General features: G+C 58.9%; 2 protein-coding genes across 4 annotated transcripts in view; both read right to left on the bottom strand.

Annotated features, from left to right (window-relative positions):
• grin2ab (glutamate receptor, ionotropic, N-methyl D-aspartate 2A, b) overlaps positions 1 to 21,273 on the bottom strand; it is a 41,443-nt gene that overhangs the window by 9,758 nt on the left and 10,412 nt on the right. For 2 of the 3 annotated variants that reach the window (XM_053852951.1, XM_053852952.1), the window contains exons 3-11: positions 18,018 to 18,203; positions 12,592 to 12,816; positions 12,368 to 12,526; positions 2,691 to 2,857; positions 2,477 to 2,611; positions 2,308 to 2,407; positions 2,042 to 2,247; positions 1,716 to 1,830; positions 1,427 to 1,629 (exon numbers count right to left, since the gene is read on the bottom strand). In XM_053852951.1, coding sequence (XP_053708926.1) covers positions 1,427 to 1,629; positions 1,716 to 1,830; positions 2,042 to 2,247; positions 2,308 to 2,407; positions 2,477 to 2,611; positions 2,691 to 2,857; positions 12,368 to 12,526; positions 12,592 to 12,810 — 1,304 coding nt within the window. In that variant the 5' untranslated portion in view covers positions 12,811 to 12,816; positions 18,018 to 18,203. Of the gene's footprint in view, positions 1 to 1,426; positions 1,630 to 1,715; positions 1,831 to 2,041; positions 2,248 to 2,307; positions 2,408 to 2,476; positions 2,612 to 2,690; positions 2,858 to 12,367; positions 12,527 to 12,591; positions 12,817 to 18,017; positions 18,204 to 18,526; positions 19,330 to 21,273 lie in introns of those variants that run through there. The other variant, XM_053852950.1, reaches the window with a different exon arrangement.
• LOC128751790 (uncharacterized) lies at positions 12,833 to 18,007 on the bottom strand. Its single transcript, XM_053853011.1, has 2 exons — positions 16,933 to 18,007; positions 12,833 to 16,857 (listed from the first exon to the last, which is right to left on the bottom strand). The coding sequence occupies exon 2, from the start codon at positions 15,627 to 15,629 to the stop codon at positions 15,000 to 15,002; it is 630 nt and encodes a 209-aa protein (XP_053708986.1). The 5' UTR covers positions 15,630 to 16,857; positions 16,933 to 18,007; the 3' UTR covers positions 12,833 to 14,999.

Below are 21,273 nucleotides of genomic sequence, written 5' to 3'. Positions count from 1 at the left end.
TGAAGCGAGAAATTGACACGAGATGAAAACAGGAGCGGAGGAAGGCGGTGAGCCGTGACTCCAGATGATATACGGTGGCTTCACGTGTGCGAGCAGCCTGCGTCCCAGGAGTTGAACACGCGGAGCGTATGGGAAGCGCACTCCAGCTGCGCCCCACACACACACACACACACACACACACAGCACCTTTGTGGGGTCCAACAGAGAGACGTGTGTGAGTGGGTGTCACATGTTTGGACTGAGACTCAGCGGATGAACTCCAGTCAAGAGCTAAATGTTTGCTGAGTCATCATCTGGCGGCAGTCATGACATCATCAGGTTTGTGATGGTGACACGTCCGGCCCGCGGCTCTCGAGTCATGATGCTGCAGTGGACCAGGTCTCCACACATGCAAGTCAGTGACGGAGACCGCTCCGTCATGCGAGCTCAGCTGCGCCGCTCAGCGGGGGAGACGGGCGAGAGACGGGCGAGAGAGAGAGAGAGAGGAGAGATGGGCGAGAGGCGGGCGTGAGAGAGAGAGAGAGAGGAGAGACGGGCGAGAGAGAGAGAGAGAGGAGAGATGGGCGAGAGGCGGGCGTGAGAGAGAGAGGAGAGACGGGCGAGAGAGAGAGAGGAGAGATGGGCGAGAGGCGGGCGTGAGAGAGAGAGGAGAGACGGGCGAGAGACAGAGAGGAGAGATGGGCGAGAGAGAGAGGAGAGACGGGCGAGAGAGAGAGAGAGAGGAGAGATGGGCGAGAGAGAGAGAGAGAGAGGAGAGACGGGCGAGAGAGAGAGAGAGAGGAGAGATGGGCGAGAGAGAGAGAGAGAGAGGAGAGACGGGCGAGAGAGAGAGAGCGAGGAGAGACGGGTGAGAGAGAGAGAGAGAGAGGAGAGACGGGCGAGAGAGAGAGGAGAGATGGGCGAGAGGCGGGCGTGAGAGAGAGAGGAGAGACGGGCGAGAGAGAGAGAGGAGAGATGGGCGAGAGAGAGAGAGAGGAGAGACGGGCGAGAGAGAGAGAGAGAGAGAGGAGAGACGGGCGAGAGAGAGAGAGGGAGGAGAGATGGGCGAGAGGCGGGCGTGAGAGAGAGAGGAGAGACGGGCGAGAGAGAGAGAGGAGATGGGCGAGAGGCGGGCGTGAGAGAGAGAGGAGAGACGGGCGTGAGAGAGAGAGGAGAGATGGGCGAGACACAGATGAGAGAGAGGACAGACGGGCGAGAGAGGTGAGGCAGGTGAGACAGGCAGGACAGGCTCCACCAGCAGGGACCCTCATGAAGCCTCAGTCTGGAGCATCAGACGTGTTGACAAACAAACTACTGAATGTTTGAGAGCAGAGGAGTCGTCATGGCGACGCTCCTCACTGACAGACCATAATTGTAATGTTCGACCACCAGAGAGGCTGTTGTGCGCGAGTGTGTGTGTGTGTGTGTGTGTGTGTGGTGTGCTCACTCCTTGACGTGCTTGCGGCAGGGCACCGAGTTCCTCATGCAGGTCCCAGTCAGGATGTCCACGTTGTCCACGATGACGAAGGGCTTCTCCTCCAGAGTCACGATGGACAGGTGGTTCTCGTCCGCGTCCTCGTCTCCGTGAGAGTTGTAGCGTGGCCACACGGGGAACATGAGCGACAGCGTGCCGTTCTCCCAGCGGCCCATCTGACACACACACACACACAGAGGTGCACAGGTGTGAGGCGCGCCGGGGCCAGCCGCCGCTCACGCTCTGCTCATGCTCTGCTCACCTTCTCCCACTTCCTCTCGCTGTTCAGCACGATCACCACCAGCTTGGGATTGGCCTGGTAGCCGTCCGGCGTGAAGGAGAGGTCGCGACCTTCGTTCCACACGTGCATCATGTGTCTGAGGACACACACGTCAGACCACACCTCAGAGGTCAGGTCGCCATGGCGACCGTCCGAGGGCAGGCTCTGTCAGTCAGCGCGCCCGGACCGAGCGCTGGCGGTCAGAACCACCAGCGCAGCGCGTGCGTGACCCGGCTCCGGTGTCAGCCGTGCCAGCAGAGCTGGACCTGGAGCGGGTGCCGGGCACCGCAGGCATGACTCTCACTCACCTGCGGAGGGCGCTGGGCGGCAGCTTGCCCGGGCTGCGGTCCGACGGCGAGCTGCTGCAGCCGCCCTGAGCCTCGGGCAGCTCGCCCTTCTCCCGCAACATGGCGGTGGCGGCCCACGAGATGATGCCCACGCCGTCCCGGACCCGGGTCTCCAGAGGATAATCCCAGTCGTCGTAGGACACGGAGATCATGCCCAGGGGGAAGACCTGAGGGGGACACACGGCCCAGAGTCAGCTGAGCCGCCGCCGGCACGGCCGCCGCCGTACCTCTGGGGTGAAGTCTGGGTTCCCGGTGGTCAAGCTGGACACGATCCAGATGTAGCCGGCTCCGATCAGGCCCAGGGAGCGGGCCTCCTCCAGGATGTACCTGCGAGGACCGCCAGTCAGCTGGACACACACACAGACACACACACAGTGCCGCGCTCCGCTCACTCACACAGCCTCGTCCTTGGAGCAGTACAGCAGGATGACCGGACTCTGGATCCGCTTCAGGGCGATGTGGGACTTGGAGTTGGGGTCACCGTCCACTGCGTCCAGGGTCACCACGCTCTGCAGGTCCCAGCGCACGAAGCTGGCACAGCAGCGGGAGAGGTGAGCCTGGGAGGGGGGGGGCGCCGCCGCTGCCGCCGCCGCCGCCGCCGCCGCCCTACCTGTGGTCCACAGTGATCCTCAGCGTGCTGATGAACTCCTGGTACCCAGGGAACTTGGAGGTGACGATGGAGAAGACGTGCCAGTCGTACTCCTCCATGATGGCGAGCATCAGCAGAGCTTCCTGCTGCAGAGCGGCGCCGAACTGGAAGAAGGTGGACTTCTCATCCTGGTGGAGACACACAGGTCCGCAGAGGTCACTGCAGGAGAACAAGGTCACAACACATTCCTCCAAACACACGCGGCGGTGTCTCCCTGTCCTTGTGAGGACCTCACCCTTCCCCCAGCCTCTCCCCCTGAACACATGGCCCTGGACCAGACTGGAGCCCAGTTCCCACACACACACAGCGGGACAGCGCTGCGAGAGAGACCCACTGACTCCTGACGCTTCTGAAGTTGAGGGTCCCCACAGAAGGTCAGAGGTCAATTCTCCACAGACTGAGAGGCCAAACCTCCGCCAGTGCAGGTACCAAAGTGGAGGAAGAGGAAGTGAAGTGAAGGAGGGATGGAGGAGAGGTGGATGAGCCATAAGAAGGGAAGGAAGAAAAGAGGCGGAGCTGAGGGAGGAACGAGGCGACACCCTCAGCCGAGCGGCTCCACTGTCTGCACCAGGCCACACTTGTGGGGACCGAGTCTCGGAGGCACACCTCCTCCTGACCTCATGACTGGGTCCAGTCTGATCCACAGTCCTGGGTCAGGTGATGAGGCCCTCACAAGGAGAGGGAGCCTGGCCCCTCCCCCGGCCTCAGATCAGGAGAGCGGCGCAACATCTCGCTCCGAAGCACGCGGCCATGTTCCTCACTAAAGTTTGATGAGCGGTGCCGGCGGAGCGGCTGGTGTTCTCCAGCGTGTTTGTCTCTTAAACGATTTCTCATCCTCCGCCGCCTCCGTCCGTTTCCTACTTTGCTGCCGACGCTCGTCTTCATCCGCTTGTTTACGCTTGAGCCTCGCTCCACCAGTCCAGCTCCCTCACGCTCCTGTAGCTCCGGGCTGCAGTGGTCCACGCTCACCTCTCTGCTCCTCGGTGGCGAGTCTTGGACGGCGGGGGGGTTCTGTTGTCACGCAGGTTTCCCATCAGTCACCACTCGCTCCCACACACCTGTCCAGCCATCGATCGCTGCCCTCACGCTCAAACAGGCCAGGGGGCGTGGCCTGTCAGCGCTGCTGTCTCTGCAGTCCTTGTGCTCGTGTCGGCGCCACCGCAGCAGACCGCCGTCCCTCGCCGTGTCACCAGCCTCAGGTTCTCATCGCGCTGCAACATCCTGACAAGACTCTCTCACACACCTCTGTTTCTCCCTGTCCTTGTGAGGACCTCCTCTCCCAGCTGTCACCCTTTCCCCAGCCTCTCCTCCTAAACACATGGCTCACCTGAACCAGACTGAGACGTCTTCATCCTCACATTCAGGCTGAACCCTGTGGGGACCAGCAAAAGGTCCCCACAAGGAGGAGTTTTCCCGCAATGAGGGGGGCGTGTCCGTGTCCATGAGGGGGGCGTGTCCGTGTCCATGAGGGGGGCGTGTCCGTGTCCATGAGGCAGGCGTGTCCGTGTCCATGAGGCGGGCGTGCTCGTGTCCCTGATCACCTGCGGAGCCTCCTTCCACCTGGGTTCTTCTCTCCTGAAGAACCAGGAGGTGTGTGTGTGTGCCACCACACACGTGCGGCCACTCTCGCTGGTCATTGCTGTTACCATGGTGACTCCAAAGGGCCACATGGTTCCAGAGCCCAACCCTGGACAGAGCAGGGCCCTTCCCACTGTGACTGTTGCAGTGCGGGATGGTTCTTCCTCGGCTGGCGGTGACTAGAATGGGAGGCTCCACGGTGGAGTACAGCAGGTCCGGACCTCACAAGGCAAGAGGCCTGCTCAGTCTGTGGAGCCTTGACCTCTGACCTCTGGAAGGGAACCGGTTTCTCAGCAAGGTCGCCTTCAAGGCCAGGTCTCTCGGGCGAGTCACCTCAGCTCTGCAGTGCCTTCAGTCGCTCCTTTGTTCCGTCAAGTCTGAAGTCACGCAGCACAAATGTCGCCATGGATGAAACATCATTTGATCTTCCTCGGTAGATCACACACACACAGACGCTCCATCAGGGTGCAGCTGAATTATTCAGCACTACAGAAGTATACGAGGGAGGAGGAGCCGGGGACGAGACTCTTAAAAGCTGATGATGTCACCGTCCGTCCGTCCGTCATCTCTCTGCCCAAAAAAGTCCAACATGTGCCTCGTACTGCCAGCAGGGCGGCGACGTGTGACGAGTCCAAACCTCAGATGGCACCACCGACCACTGCTGAGACTCCAGGCTCTGACTGGGCGGCAGGTCACGTGACCGCCGTCTCCTTCTCGCCGCTGTTTACGCTCATGAATGTTCCGTCAGCTGCCGCACATGTCAATTAGCCCAATTGACATGTACGGCAGAAGAGGCGAGACTCGACCCGTCAGCGGCGGCGAACAGAGATTAGCAGCGGATGAGCTCGCGCCGTTAGGACGGCTGCATCATTTATACCCTGCTGACTCAGAGAGACGGGGCCCAGGAGCAGCCGGCGCCCCCCGGGGGGCCGCAGGACGTTCCTCTGCCAGATCGAGGACCTCTGCAGGAGACACCCAGCAAAGAGGCTCCGCTCTCACTCCAACATCTGATCGGACTCTGATCTCTCCCCCTCCTCCCCCGCTCTGATCTGCTCTCACAGTGATATTTATACAGCAGCGGCCCACGCACACTCCACCAGGGAGGGAGTCAAACTCGGCAAACTGGCTTCAACACAAGTCTTCCTGCCGTCACATTCCTCACTGACTGGTCTTCAGCTACCATCTGGTCTGGAGAGGAGCTGCAGGACGGCGACAAAGACGAGTCAGTCATGACCAAGACGAGTCAGTGGCCAGTCAGTGAGTCAGTAACGGACATCGGGTAAGACAGATGAAGGTGAGCGAGGATGAGGAGGCGGACAGAACCAGTCCATGACAAACACTTGGTCTGACTCTCCAGTGGAGAAGTGTGGTCTTCTGAACATGTGGGGCCCGAGGCAGAAGCTGTCAGGTCACATGGTGCGTGAGGAACTGGCTGGGAGCGTTTCAGCTGTCGATTCATTAGTGCTGCGCGCCACACACACACGCGTGTGTCCGTACTCTAGCTGTGTCAGTGTGTCACATGTGTTACACCAGTGTGAGGCTGTGGGCTTGTTTATCCTGCCTCCTTGGGACCAATTCCTGACAACACACTATCCTCGTGGGGACCTGTTGCCGGTCCCCATAAGACCACCCCTCAATTTGAGGAAGAAGACTTTGAAACAACCGGGTCCCCGTCAGGTCCAGAGTCCTGGTTCAGGTTAGGTTCAGGGGGAGAGGCTGGGGAAAGGGTGCTCGGGATAGCAATGCAGATGTGTGTGAGTGAGTGTCTCTGAGGTCCGAGGATCGATGTTTGCTGCCGCCGCGGTGGGCTTGTTACGAGCGGCTGAGCTCTGGAGCGTTTGTGCTGGTGTCAATTAGAGTGAGCGAGGACCTGGACCTGGACCTGCTCTCGCTCGCTCGCCCACCCACTCACACACACAGACACAGCGGCGGAGTTTGAGAGGAAGCCAGCTGAGCTTCTGGACCCCGGACCTGGAGCAGAAGCCTTCCCCGGCCGTGACTGGCTCTGACCCAGGGCCTCCTCCAGCATGCCACGCTAGAGACTGGACACGGTCGGGTCAGAGCACACTCACGCACACACACAATGGCGTCACAAGCGTTTCCCTTCCAGCTTGGTTCTGAAGGTTTACAAGATCTTTAAATAGCTGTGTGCTTGTGAGGCAGGATTAAAGAAGACTATTGAGCCGCCGGAGCCACACACACACACACACACACACACACACACGCCGGGCTTTGTGCAGCCCAACTGGGGCGTGAGAGGAGCGCAGGGGCAGCAGAGGGGGCTGTCGGGAGGTGACCGGGACAAACGGACAGCAGGGGGAGCGTGTGACGGACGGGTCTGTCCCAGCCAACCGACACACAGAGGCAGAGCTGCTTGTTCTGGGACGGAGGGAGTCGCAGCAGATATCAGCGCGGCAGCACACAGCAACATCCACTTTAAATATGAAGCAGCTCCAGAATTTAAATGGCTGAAGACATGTGACGAGTGATAAATAAAAGAGAGGCGCTGAATACTTCATGTCCTGGACCTCCGGTCAGACCAGGGGAACCTGACATCACGACGGTGAACTCTCTCAGCGCAGAGCTCCTCGGCAGCTTCCGCTGGAAGAGATGGAGCGGCTCCATGTTTCCAGACGCACGCGCACGCACGAGTCCTGCGGCGCGAGTCCCGCGCGACCAGACTTGAGTGTCGAGTGTTGACCAGGTTCAACCTGCTCGACACACAACACTAACAACGGCAGTCTGAGCGACAGAAAGTGAGGTCACATGCCAGTGGGCGGGGCTCCAGGCCGCACAAGTGACGTGGCTGCGTGGACAACACGTTTGGAGGAGCTGGTCCTCGTCTCAGAGCCGGCGCGTCCGTCACTGAAAGGACACGTGTCCTCTGCTCCAGAGAGAAGAGCGCCCCCTGCAGCTGGCTGAAGCCCATCTGCGCCGCGCCTGCTCTCTGGGAAGAAGCCCAGAAGAGTTTGTCCGACAGGAAGGCGACGACACCATGGATTACTTCACTTCTCATGCGGGCGGAGCGACGGCAGCGGCCGGGAGAAGGTCAGAGCCCAGGGAGGGCAGCGGCAGCGCCATGCCATCGCCAAAAGGGCAGAAGGTTCCGGAGCCCACAAGTGCCAGTGCTGCTCAGCGTCATCCGGGGCCGGACAGGGACGCGGCGCTGAGGACGCCTGCCGACCTGGTCCCACCTGGGACTGGTTCCAGGGCCCTCCTGCCCCGGCTAGCTGCTCGCACCGCAGCGGAGGCGGAAACACTTGCCTGGTCAAAGGTCAAAGGTCAGCAGCTGCCATGCAGCCGCTCCACTTCACCATGGCTCAGCCGACCTGAAGGGTGCAGCGCTGGACGCCACACACACACACACTATCCTCGTGAGGACCTTTTGCCGGTCCCCACAGGTCCAAACCTCAATTTGAGGATGAAGACTTCAAAATAACTAGGGAGGCTGGGGAAAGGGCGATGGGCAGGAGGAGAAACCTCCCAAACGGGGCAGGCAATATAAACGTGTGTGTGTGTGTGTGTGTGCTTGCACAGGGGGGTTTTGCTCTGCGCAACACAGAGGGAGGGAGAGTGAGAGAGAGCGAGAGTATAAAGGTTCCCGATAAATAAAGTTGAGAGATTAAAGGGGCGTCTTGACTGCTGAGTCTGCAGATACAGTTACAAGTTGCTGTTTTCATTTCCGGTTTGTTTCCACTCTGCTGCTCCACACAGACTTGGGTGTTTGGCAGGAGGTGGACCTCAGGTCCAGGCTGAGCCTGGCAGGGGCCTTCAGAGGCCCGAGAGGGCCGCCAGCTTCAGCACAGTCCCAGGTCCTGATGTTCCACCACCGCTGACCTCCAGCTGACCTCCAGCTGAGCACTGAGGAGGGACCTCTTGGGTGTCCAGGCCCAGAACCGGCCACTCGCCCGGAGCAGACGTCCCCACCACCCCCCACCCAGCCGCGCCACTGCCCCAAAACCCGGACGTCCTCCAAGCTCTGGTCAGGCGGAAGAGCTCGGCGCTTTGGGTCTTCGAGGAGCGAAGCATAGGAGATGCGCACTGACCAGCGGTCCAGAGGTCACACGGCTGAGTGGCGCAGGCTTTGGCTCGGTTGTCGCCCGTCAATCTTTCAGACACAGGCGCTGACCTCGCCCGACAGCCCACGCCAGAGGGCGCCGCTCCGACTCCCAGTTGAGACGGAGGGAGTGACAAGTGTCGCTGGCGTCCGGGTGGATTTGCAGGATGGAGCCGGTGCCGGCTCAGGTCCTGACCCGCGTCCAGGGAGCTGCCCCTCACTCATGTGTCTGTGCTCCGTAGGTGCTCATGACGAGGCGCGGGGGCCACACGGGGCCTCTCGGACTGGCTGTACTGTGAGGACCGGTCACGCCGCGTCTTCCAGGAGGCTTGGGCGGCTCCAATGTGGCGCCTGCAGATTCCTTACTGTCAGAGAATCCATTTTTCACGACATCAGGAAAGTGTGACAGACTTTCTGGCAGAAATCCTTCCAGGCAAAATGTTTAATCTTTAATCTGCCGAGGAGTGCGCGGGCGGCGGGGTGTGAGGTGGGGGGAGCTTGGGGTGGGGGGGATTTAAAGAGACGCACAACCATCCCAGGAAATCTGGGGCTGCGCTCGCCTCCTCTGGGTCCAAAGGGTTCACAAGCGCCACCAGAACCGCACCAATAAAGAGTCAGAGGACAAGCACAAGAGGTGGACCACCCACTCAGGCCTCACTAGAGGGCGCTGCAGCCAACAGCACTTTTCACTGGATCACTGTCCCACTCCAGAGTCTCCCACCTCAGAGTCTCCCACCTCAGAGTCTCCCCACTCCAGAGTCTCCCACCCCAGAGTCTCCCACCTCAGAGTCTCCCACCCCAGAGTCTCCCCACTCCAGAGTCTCCCCACTCCAGAGTCTCCCACCCCAGAGTCTCCCACCCCAGAGTCTCCTACCTCAGAGTCTCCCACCCCAGAGTCTCCCACCTCAGAGTCTCCCCACTCCAGAGTCTCCCACCCCAGAGTCTCCCACCTCAGAGTCTCCCACCCCAGAGTCTCCCCACTCCAGAGTCTCCCACCCCAGAGTCTCCCACCCCAGAGTCTCCTACCTCAGAGTCTCCCACCCCAGAGTCTCCCACACCAGAGTCTCCCACCCCAGAGTCTCCCACCCCAGAGTCTCCTACCTCAGAGTCTCCCACCCCAGAGTCTCCCACCTCAGAGTCTCCCCACTCCAGAGTCTCCCACCCCAGAGTCTCCCACACCAGAGTCTCCCACCCCAGAGTCTCCCACCCCAGAGTCTCCCACTCTAGAGTCTCCCACCTCAGAGTCTCCCCACCCCAGAGTCTCCCACTCTAGAGTCTCCCCACCCCAGAGTCTCCCACCTCAGAGTCTCCCCACTCTAGAGTCTCCCACCCCAGAGTCTCCCACCTCAGAGTCTCCCCACCCCAGAGTCTCCAACCCCAGAGTCTCCCACTCTAGAGTCTCCCCACCCCAGAGTCTCCCACCTCAGAGTCTCCCCACTCTAGAGTCTCCCACCCCAGAGTCTCCCACCTCAGAGTCTCCCACTCCAGAGTCTCCCCACCTCAGAGTCTCCCCACCCCAGAGTCTCCCCATCCCAGAGTCTCCCACCCCAGAGTCTCCCACCTCAGAGTCTCCCACTCTAGAGTCTCCCACCCCAGAGTCTCCCACCTCAGAGTCTCCCACCCCAGAGTCTCCCACCCCAGAGTCTCCCACCTCAGAGTCTCCCCACCCCAGAGTCTCCCACCCCAGAGTCTCCCCACCCCAGAGTCTCCCCACTCCAGAGTCTCCCACTCTAGAGTCTCCCACCTCAGAGTCTCCCCACCCCAGAGTCTCCCACTCTAGAGTCTCCCCACCCCAGAGTCTCCCACCTCAGAGTCTCCCCATCCCAGAGTCTCCCACCTCAGAGTCTCCCCACTCTAGAGTCTCCCACCCCAGAGTCTCCCACCTCAGAGTCTCCCCACTCTAGAGTCTCCCACCCCAGAGTCTCCCACTCCAGAGTCTCCCCACCTCAGAGTCTCCCCACCCCAGAGTCTCCCCATCCCAGAGTCTCCCACCCCAGAGTCTCCCACCCCAGAGTCTCCCACTCTAGAGTCTCCCACCTCAGAGTCTCCCCACCCCAGAGTCTCCCACCTCAGAGTCTCCCCACTCTAGAGTCTCCCACCCCAGAGTCTCCCACCTCAGAGTCTCCCACTCCAGAGTCTCCCCACCTCAGAGTCTCCCCACCCCAGAGTCTCCCCATCCCAGAGTCTCCCACCCCAGAGTCTCCCACCTCAGAGTCTCCCCACTCTAGAGTCTCCCACCCCAGAGTCTCCCACCCCAGAGTCTCCCCATCCCAGAGTCTCCCACCCCAGAGTCTCCCCACCCCAGAGTCTCCCACCTCAGAGTCTCCCCACCCCAGAGTCTCCCCACCCCAGAGTCTCCCACCTCAGAGTCTCCCCACCCCAGAGTCTCCCCACTCTAGAGTCTCCCACCCCAGAGTCTCCCACCTCAGAGTCTCCCCACCCCAGAGTCTCCCCACCCCAGAGTCTCCCCATCCCAGAGTCTCCCACCCCAGAGTCTCCCCATCCCAGAGTCTCCCACCCCAGAGTCTCCCACCCCAGAGTGGTGAAGCCTCCAAGCATGGGTCAGCTGTGGCTGCCATAGTGACTTGACATTGACTCGTTTTTCTTCAGATGACAGACATGTGTCTCAGCGTAGGTGTGCGTGGGTGAGGGGGTGGGATCGGAGCAGAGCAAGTGAATGACAGCTCCTCGTCCCTTCCCCCGGTGACGGCAGGTTTGCATAATTCACTGGACTCAGCAGATAACCCGGCCAACGGCCCCCGCTGATGTGGGGCGTCCCAGGATGGGATACACACGCTCACAAATACGGAGACAGCAAGCAGCATCCGGCGCCGCGGCACGGCAAAGCAGCAAGAACAGGCATGTTTAATTCACAACCTTCCATTTGAGCGTGTTCCTCTTCATATGGGCCACGCTGCGACCCGCACCCCACCCCACCCCACCCCTCCTGGGCGCCAGGTCCGTGGGGCAGAGCGCCAGTCAGCGTGTGCGAGGACGAGCAGTCTTCTGCCTCCCAGCGGACCACGTGGTGATGGAAGAACAAGATTCCAGATGAGCCGCTGCTCTCCAGAGTCCAGCCCAGTCCTCCGCCTTCATCTTGCTCCCGAGTCCTTCCCGCTCACGTTCACTGGCCCGCTCGTGTTGGTTCTGATCCGAGCGTCTCCCGGCTCCGACGCTGCCTTCCTTCGGAGGCGGCGCTGTGCCTGAGCTGAGGCGTGAGGAGCGTCCTGACTGGGAATGTGACAAGACGGACGGTGAAACTGGCTGGTCGAGTCTCCGCCTCCATCTCCTCCTTTGTTCCAGAGTTCTGGTCACGTTGGCGGCTTCGACTTGACAACACTGCGGTGGCTCAAAACTCGGAGGAGCCTCCATCTGAGGGTGTCTGGAGCGAATCTGGTCATGAATGAGGATTAGGATGAAAAGCTGCAGAGCAAAGAGCAGCTTGAGTCATGACGGTGGGGCAGGACAGGAGGGTCGGCTCGCTGGCCTGCAGCCGCTCCACTGACAAAATGGCTGACTGTTCATCTTCACTAACGCTTGTGTAATCGACCGCGGCGCCGGATCAATGATCCGCCGGCGCCTGACGGGAAGTCGTTAGCCTCTACTGACACGCCGGGGTTCCCCGGCGGGAACTGGACGAACCCGCCGTCACCGCTCTCAACCAATCAGGAAGCAGGTCGTGAAACAACCCTCATGCACCTCAGAGTCACCCAGTTACCCGCGCTGACGTACTTGTGAGGACCGGGACCCCGCAGAGGCCCGCTTCAGCCATGAGGCTGATGCCAGGCGAGGACCTCACAGGGACAGAGAGAGGTGTGTGTGTGTTGAGCGGCTGAGCCGGTGCCAGTGCCGGGGTCGAGGGGGCAGCTCACGCAGGTCAACATCTCCGGGGAAGTAAAAATACATCGTCCTGCGCCGCTACCGTAGGTGGCTTATGTAACGGCGGTGAGCTGAGTGGGCCGCTCCAGTCTGGCTCTGATCACACATCCCAACAGCCACTCACCTTGTCGGCCATGATCATGGAGGAGCCTCCGTGCACGCCCAGCACCGGCAGCTGCGTCTGCACTGACAGGAAGTCCAGGATCTGAGCGATGGCCTCCTGATCGGTGCCGTCGGCGAAGACCAGTCCGTGAAGACGGGTGCGAGTCAGAAGCTCACACACCTGAGGGCAGAGCCAGGGGTCACCTGACCTGGAGACCAGCGCCACGGGGGCGTGCGGACACTCACCTGCGTGATGACGGACTTGGGGTCCGTCTGGTTGATCCTCAGCATCACCACGTTCACGTCCAGCGCGTCGTCGGGGCGGCGAGCCGCTCGCAGCTCCTGGTCCGCGACGGGTCGCGTCTGACCCATGACCACCCCCACGCTGAGTCCAGGGGGTTTCTGAGAGCGGACAGGAAGCGAGAGCTGGGACAGCAGCAGCAGCGTCCAGCCCAGAGCCCCCATGGCTCCCTGGAAGCAGAGGCAGAGCTCACACTCACGCGCTTCTCTCTCGGCCGGCCGGACCCCCACCACCATCTGCACTGCAGCGAGCACCAGCTCTCTCTCTCTCTCTCTCTCCATCCTTGTGGGGACCTCTCCCGGCCATCGCCCTTTCCCCAGCCTCTTCCAAGAACTGGTGCCCACCAGCACACACACACGCGCGCCATGGCGTAGCAGTCATGGGTCTCAAAGCGAGGTGCGCGGCCCAGTGATGGGTCAGCGAGCGGCCGGAGGAACCCTGGAGAGCCAGCATGGTGGGGAGGTCCTCTCTGGCTGTGAGGAGCGGATCTCAGATCAGCCAGGAGCCCCACCACAGAACCTTCTGCCGCATCAGAGACTTGACACCACTTCTGCCTGCTCATCCTGTGGGGACGGTCATGTGATCCGTGTGGTCGGCGGCGGCGCGGCGCCTTCTCTCTGCCCCGGTGCTCACAGAGTAGCCTGCAGCTCCGGCAGCACTCAGCATACGCCACCAAATCGCACACGGCTACACTCCTGTCCCACACCATTAGCGTCAGCTGCCGCAGAAGGGAGCGGATGACTTTCTCGGGGGTCGCGTCCCAGCTAACCAGGAGCGTGAATTCACAAATCCCAGGCTCGTGGCTGCCAGAGTCACTGACTGTTCCGCCTGTCTGCTAGATTTGCCATTTGGGTTGTCGAAATATTCACTGATTTCATTTGCTGCGGGGAAAAACTTTGGACTCAACACGAGTCGCGGCGAGTCCGACACGTGACGGGTCCGACTCCAGGAGGGAACCGCACGTCATCGATGATAAATAAAAGATCCTCATCCTGACATCAATGTGCCTGGGCGCAGCTGTGTGTGTGTGTAGGCCTGATTTATCCTCACTTGTGGGGACCAGCTCTTTGGCCGGACCCCACAAGGTTAAGCCTCCATTAGAGATGAAGCCTTCAAAATAAGAGTCTGGTTCAGAGTCCTGGCTCAGGCGAGCCATGTGTGTTTAGGGGAGAGGCTGGGGGAAGGGTGATGGCCAAGAGAGGTCCCCAGAAGGCAAAGGAGAGACGTGTGTGTGTGTGTCAGCAGCAGCTTCCTTGCTCCTTCATCAAATGTTTCTCGACTAAAGTACGTCTCTGCACTGACACACTTTCTCCTCCATCTTTTCTTCAATCAGAGCCGGTGGTCATAATGTTTTTGTCATCCCTCTCATCCTCAGCTCGACCCACTTCCTGTCGTGGATGATGGAAACATAAGTTTGTCATTAAAGCTGCCGTGCTGATGTCGGGGCGGCTCACACGTTCTCATGCTCAGACCACACGCACGCACGCACACGCACACACACGCACGCACACGCACGCACACACACGCACACACACACACACACACACACTCATGATGTGAGCACTGGAGTGCGTCTCTCCTTCATGTGAGACACCACTATCGACTCGTCCTCACGTCAGCCGCCAGCGGCCCAGCTAGTCGGGGCACGAGAGCTGGTCCTCACAACACTTCTCAACACAGTTCCTTCCAGTCAAACAAGCAGCACAGCGACTCGCTGTCTGGCAACGACTCCACTGCCGTGTCGTCGAGCGGTGGCTCCTCGAGGACTTGTGTCTCAGTTCGCCCTGCCCTCCTCTGCACAGCATCTGGATCCTGCCAAGTCCCAGTTGGAGGTGACAGGTCATTGTTTGGAGCCCAGTCCAGGCGCTGTGGCCGGAGTGTTCTGGATCCATCAGAGGATCCTGAGCTGCAGCAGAGAACGTTTGAAGGCGCCTGGGCTTCTGCTTCGGCAGGCGGGTTGAAAGGCTCAGTGACCGGACGCTCCATCGCGGCGCCACGACCTTTGCCGCTCACTGGAGCTGCATGTTTCCGGGGGAGCGAGGCTCAGCCGGTGCCAGGCTCAAGTGTGAAAGCGATCGCTTGCGTTTGCGTTCCTGATCTGACAGCGGAGACGCCGTCAAGAGTTCCAGCCTGATCGGAGTTGACGCGGCATTTCAGCTTCTGACCACCTTCACGCTCGGCTGCCGGGCCTGGATCTGTTCTGGACCGCGACGCTCGTCTCACCGCTTCACTCATGTGAAAGTGACACCCGGATTCAAGTGGCACCAGTGACTGGCCTGAACTGGATCAGAACCTCGACCCAGGTCCAGACAGTCTGGGACACACCTGAGCAGCAGCAGGTGACCGTGAGGAGTCAGAGCACATGAGGAGCGTTGGAGCAGGAGTGTGCAGAGGTCACCATCACCATCACCACCATCACCATCACCATCACCATCATCACCTTCATCATCATCATCACCATCATCACCTTCATCATCATCACCATCACCATCATCTTCATCATCATCATCATCATCACCATCACCTTCATCATCATCACCATCATCACCATCCTGACCTTCATCATCATCACCATCATCACCATCCTCACCTTCATCATCATCACCATCATCATCATCATCACCTTCATCATCATCATCACCATCACCATCATCACCTTCATCATCATCATCATCACCATCATCATCACCATAACCTTCATCATCACCATCACCTTCATCACCTTCATCATCATCACCATCATCATCATCACCATCATCACCTTCATCATCATCACCATCACCATCATCACCTTCATCATCATCATCATCACCATCATCATCATCACCATCATCACCTTCATCATCATCACCTTCATCATCATCATCATCATCACCTTCATCATCATCACCATCACCATCATCACCTTCATCATCATCACCTTCACCATCATCATCATCATCATCACCGTCATCACCTTCACCATCTTCACCGTCACCATCATGACTACATGAAGGACAGATGGAGACAGAGAGGGAGAAGACACACGAGAAGAAGGAAAGGAGACAGAGGAGAAGCAAGGTTGAGAAGCTGGTGGAGCGAGGAGGAGACCAAGGAGGAGCTGTGAAGGAGCAGCGCGTGTCAGAAGGAACTGGGCCAGTGAGAGGCTGAAGAGGAGGAGGAGGAGAGAGGAGGAGGAGAAGGAGGAGGAGGAGGAGGAGGAGGAGACCAAGGAGGAGCTGTGAAGGAGCAGCGCGTGTCAGAAGGAACTGGGCCAGTGAGAGGCTGAAGAGGAGGAGGAGGAGATGATCCTCTCTGCAGCTCTGACCTTGAAGAGGTCGCAGAGGAGGAGGAGGAGGAGGGCCTACAGGTGCGGGTCTGGACTCTGACCTGGATCTGTCAGCTGACTGCAGCCCAGCCTGACGGTCATGTGACGGTTAATTATTCAGCGCAGCAGAAGCGGCTCGTTAGACAATCTGATGTCACGCGGCTGCGCGGCGAGGAATTGAACCGCTAACCCTGGCGAAGTGACAGCTCCACTGGAACAGAAGTGAGCTTCATGAATAAGTGAGCGGCTCTGGTGCTGGGGTTACCACGGAGACGGACCGGACCCTGCCTCCAGCGGGAGCCGGCAGACGAGCGGAGGCCGCCTCATCCGGAGCGCAGGACTCACGCCTTCACTCGGGTGCGCTGGGGTTCCGGCAGCCACGGAACGCTGAGCCTGAATAATTCAGCGCTTCAGCTGAGCCAGCAGCCCGTGCCTCCTCCATCTGACTGAGGAACGCCTGCTGGAGCCCACCAGCTCAGCTCAGGTGTCAGACGCAGGAGGGAGACCTGCTTGCTGCTGGAGCTCCACGTGGAGACTCCTACACGGGTTGCCATGGCAACCACATCCCAGGCAGCAGCAGCGGCGGCGGCAGAGACGATGCGCTCCAACAGCCTCTCACCCACTCATCCTCCGACACGCTCAGCCTCTCACCGGCCCGTGTCAAGCGAGCACCTGGACCGGACTGTGGTCTGCTGTGGGTTCGGCTTTGTTTCAGCAGAGTCTCGTGCTCCGTCTCTGACGTCTGCTCTGACTCGACAGGTGACGAGTCCGTCCTCCTTCAGCTGAACGTGTCAGATGGAGTCGGACAGCCGCGGCTCGTCTCGGGCTGTTAGAGTCAGCGCCAGTGTCTGACGTGTCCAGGCGGCCGCAGAGAAGGTGAAGTGGTGAAGTGGTGAATCACTTCCTGCAGACGAGGCGTGTTAGAGACGCCGGAGGAGAAGGAGCACTTCCTGCGCTCGCCTCGTGACAGAAGACCCACCTCGCCCGGACCGGGTCAGCGGGAGCGACAGCGGCGTCCGGACCTGCCCGTCACCTGGCGGCCAGTGGTTTCCATGGAAACCAAGCTTGACTTTAGGAAGTCAAAGATCTGAGGAGCCGCAGGCCTGTAGGAGACACGTGCTGGTCCTCGATGTTTGTGTTGTCAGCACTGGTTCGGCGTCAAAGCCAGAAATCAGGTCAGAAACTCCAACCAAACACTCGGAAGGAAACGCTGAAGTCATTAGCCTAAAAATAACTCATTCACACGTCTGAGCGGAGAAGGTTCTTCAAAGCCGCAGCTCCCTCCGCGTTCTGGTCCCCACAGGTCGGAGGGCCGCTCTCTCTGTCACCGGGCCACCTGCGCCCACGCCGCTCGGGGGACCCGGGGGATGAGCTCACCGACGGCACAAGTCAGTGAGCTTCTCGCTCCAATCCAAGCCGGCACCATTCGGCGGCCGAGCATCACGTACGCATCGCATCAGCGACCATTTCCCACTTTTGTGCTTGGGCAGTTTGTTTACTGCAGTGGGAAGCCATGAGAGAGGCCCTGGGGGGGTGAGCGGGGTGAGGAGGGGGAGGAAGAGCTCAAAGAAAGTCAAGAGGAAAAAGTCGGCCTCCACACACACTGGAGCTTTTCAAGGTGTTACGACATCACAGCCCGGATTTACCGGAGCTTTGGTGAGCGGCTGAATGCCCCACAGAGCTGATCTGCTTTCCCGTCTCCCACCACTCTGGAAAATGGAACGTCACCCCCCCTCCCCCTCCCCCAGACTGACACATCCGAGGATCGGGGGGCGACTCGCCTCCAAACCTGATCCAGATTCAGAACATCAGGTGCTTCTCTTCAGGACGGAGCGGGAGGGAGAGCATCGTGTCACATCACACTCAAACGTGTCGCGCGCGCGCGCCGCGGCAAGACGGAAGAAAATGTGTTGCTACAACGTGACTGCGTTCAGAGGCTGAAAACTGTAATTTGAGACGTGAATTCGTCGCAGGCGGCCGCTGACGCGGGGCAACAGCGCCGCTCAGCGACCGCTGCGTGCGTGCGCGCGCGGCCGCCAGCGCGCGCGAGCGAGCGTCGCCTACCTTCGGTGTCACCAGACGTCGCTGCAGCAGGTTCGCGAGGCTCCTCCGTCCTCGCTCGTGCGCTGGATGGTGGCGGCCGCGACGTGCTGCGCGGGCCGGGCGGCAGCCGTGACCCGTCCGCGGGGCGGCATCGCGGCGTCCTCTCACGGCGTCCGCGAAGAGAGCGGAGAAGTGTTGAAAGTTGATCTGCGGAGAGACACACATACACTGAGCCTCGCAGCTGCACTTGTTGAATTCGCTCCGCGAGATGACGCACGACCCGCCGGGTGTCGACGGCAGACATCAGATCGCTCCTCGGTACCGACACTCTCATCGTGACTCATGAGCATCTCAACGTGACGGAACCGGGCTGGCTGGTTGGCGTGGGTGCGCAGCTGCGTCCGTGGGTGAAGCTCCGCGAGGGAGACCGCCTGTGAACGTCCGGCCCGGTACCGGGCTCCTGTGCGGGGACTCGGACGCGCGTCCGCTCCCCCCCTTCCCCTCCAGCACCGGAGCAATTAAGGACTCACCCCCTTCCCGTGACACATCTCTCCAGGCGGCCAGGTGGAGAGGACATCGCAGCCTGTTACTCCATTCGGCCCCGCGACTGGAGCGGGAAATTAATCCAACGGTGTTCCCGCCATCGAGACCCAACACGCGATAATCCACCTGTCGTCGCGAAGAGCCCTGTTCCGCCTCCCGCAGCCGCTGGAAATATCCCCGCCGACTGGAGGCGTCACAATGGGACGAGAGCGCGCAGGAGAGCAGTTGGACTCCAGAATCGAGAAGCGCTGCTTCGGAATCTCCGCAGTCCGGACTCAGGTCCTCCTCCTCCTCTTCCTCCTCCTCCTCCTCCTCCTCCTCTTCCTCCGGTCCTCCTCCTCTTGGAGTCTCTTCGAGACTGAATGAGGGGATTCCGTCACTAAACACATCAAAACACTCAGTCGGATGGAGTCACTCTCTCTCTCTCCCTCTCCCTCCTTCACTCCCTCCCTCTGAGCCACAAATTGTTCAGGAGCAACTTGAAGGAGGAGCAGAGGTGAGCGGGGGAAGTGGAGGAGGAGAATTCGTCTCCGTGGTTTCCTTGTCAACCATGTTCACTTGCTTCCTTCATTTCCCTTTTATTTCTGTTTGTTCCACGTCAAACTGTTTTTCTTTCCTCTAGCGACTATTGGTTTTGTCATCCGTCTTTCTTCTGTCAGCTCCATGTATTTTCTCTTCAAATGAAACTGTGTGTTTCCTACGGTCCATAAACTCCTCTGGACTGGGTCTCTCTCCTCCACCACTTCATCATCGCTCCTCGAGCAGTCCCGCATGCATCCTCATCCCTCCATCATCACTCATCATTCCTTCATCCCTCCATCACCCCTCATCTCTCCTTCATCCCTCCATCATACATTCATCCCTCCATCATCACTCATCATTCATTCATCCCTCCATCACCCCTCATCCCTCCATCATCACTCATCATTCCTTCATCCCTCCATCATCACTCATCATTCCTTCATCCCTCCATCATCACTCATCTCTCCTTCATCCCTCCATCATCACTCATCATTCCTTCATCCCTCCATCATCACTCATCTCTCCTTCATCCCTCCATCATCACTCATCATTCATTCATCCCTCCATCACCCCTCATCTCTCCTTCATCGCTCCATCATCCCTCCATCATCACTCATCTCTCCTTCATCCCTCCATCATCACTCGTCTCTCCTTCATCCCTCCATCATCACTCATCTCTCCTTCATCCCTCCATCATCACTCATCTCTCCTTCATCCCTCCATCATTCCTTCATCCCTCCATCATCACTCATCTCTCCTTCATCCCTCCATCATCACTCATCTCTCCTTCATCCCTCCATCATCACTCATCTCTCCTTCATCCCTCCATCATCACTCGTCTCTCCTTCATCCCTCCATCATCACTCATCTCTCCTTCATCCCTCCATCATCACTCATCTCTCCTTCATCCCTCCATCATCACTCATCATTCCTTCATCCCTCCATCATCACTCATCTCTCCATCATCCCTCCATCATCACTCATCATTCCATCATCCCTCCATCATCACTCATCATTCCTTCATCCCTCCATCATCACTCATCATTCCGTCATCCCTCCATCATCACTCATCCCTCATCATCACTCATCATTCCTTCATCCCTCCATCATCACTCATCCCTCCATCATCACTCATCTCTCCTTCATCCCTCCATCATCACTCATCTCTCCTTCATCCCTCCATCATCACTCATCTCTCCATCATCCCTCCATCATCACTCATCTCTCCATCATCACTCATCCCTCCATCATCACTCATCTCTCCTTCATCCCTCCATCATCACTCATCTCTCCTTCATCCCTCCATCATCACTCATCATTCCTTCATCCCTCCATGATCACTCATCTCTCCTTCATCCCTCCATCATCACTCATCATTCCTTCATCCCTCCATCATCACTCATCTCTCCATCATCCCTCCATCATCACTCATCTCTCCTTCATCCCTCCATCATCACTCATCATTCCTTCATCCCTCCATCATTCATTCATCCCTCCATCATCACTCATCTCTCCTTCATCCCTCCATCATCACTCATCATTCCTTCATCCCTCCATCATCACTCATCTCTCATCATCCCTCCATCATCACTCATTTCTCCTTCATCCCTCCATCATCACTCATCTCTCCATCATCCCTCCATCATACATTCATCCCTCTTTCATCCCTCCATCATCACTCATCTCTCCATCATCCCTCATCACTCATCCCTCCATCATCACTCATCCCTCCATCATCACTCATCTCTCCTTCATCCCTCCATCATCACTCATTTCTCCTTCATCCCTCCATCATCACTCATCTCTCCATCATCCCTCCATCATACATTCATCCCTCTTTCATCCCTCCATCATCACTCATCTCTCCATCATCCCTCATCACTCATCTCTCCATCATCACTCATCTCTCTTTCATCCCTCCATCATCACTCATCTCTCCTTCATCCCTCCATCATCACTCATCATTCCTTCATCCCTCCATCATCACTCATCTCTCCATCATCCCTCCATCATCACTCATCATTCCTTCATCCCTCCATCATTCATTCATCCCTCCATCATCACTCATCTCTCCTTCATCCCTCCATCATCACTCATCATTCATTCATCCCTCCATCATCACTCATCTCTCCTTCATCCCTCCATCATCACTCATCATTCATTCATCCCTCCATCATCACTCATCTCTCCTTCATCCCTCCATCATCACTCA

This window comes from Synchiropus splendidus, unplaced genomic scaffold (genome assembly GCF_027744825.2).
Source record: "Synchiropus splendidus isolate RoL2022-P1 unplaced genomic scaffold, RoL_Sspl_1.0 HiC_scaffold_37, whole genome shotgun sequence".
NCBI lineage: Eukaryota > Metazoa > Chordata > Actinopteri > Syngnathiformes > Callionymidae > Synchiropus > Synchiropus splendidus.
Note: the sequence above shows the minus strand (reverse complement) of the source record. Positions and strands in the feature narration are given on the sequence as shown.

Excerpts from the sequence above, each read along its gene's own strand:
- LOC128751790 (XM_053853011.1), bottom strand. The coding sequence starts at position 15,629 with ATGATGGTGACGGTGAAGATGGTGAAGGTGATGACGGTGATGATGATG.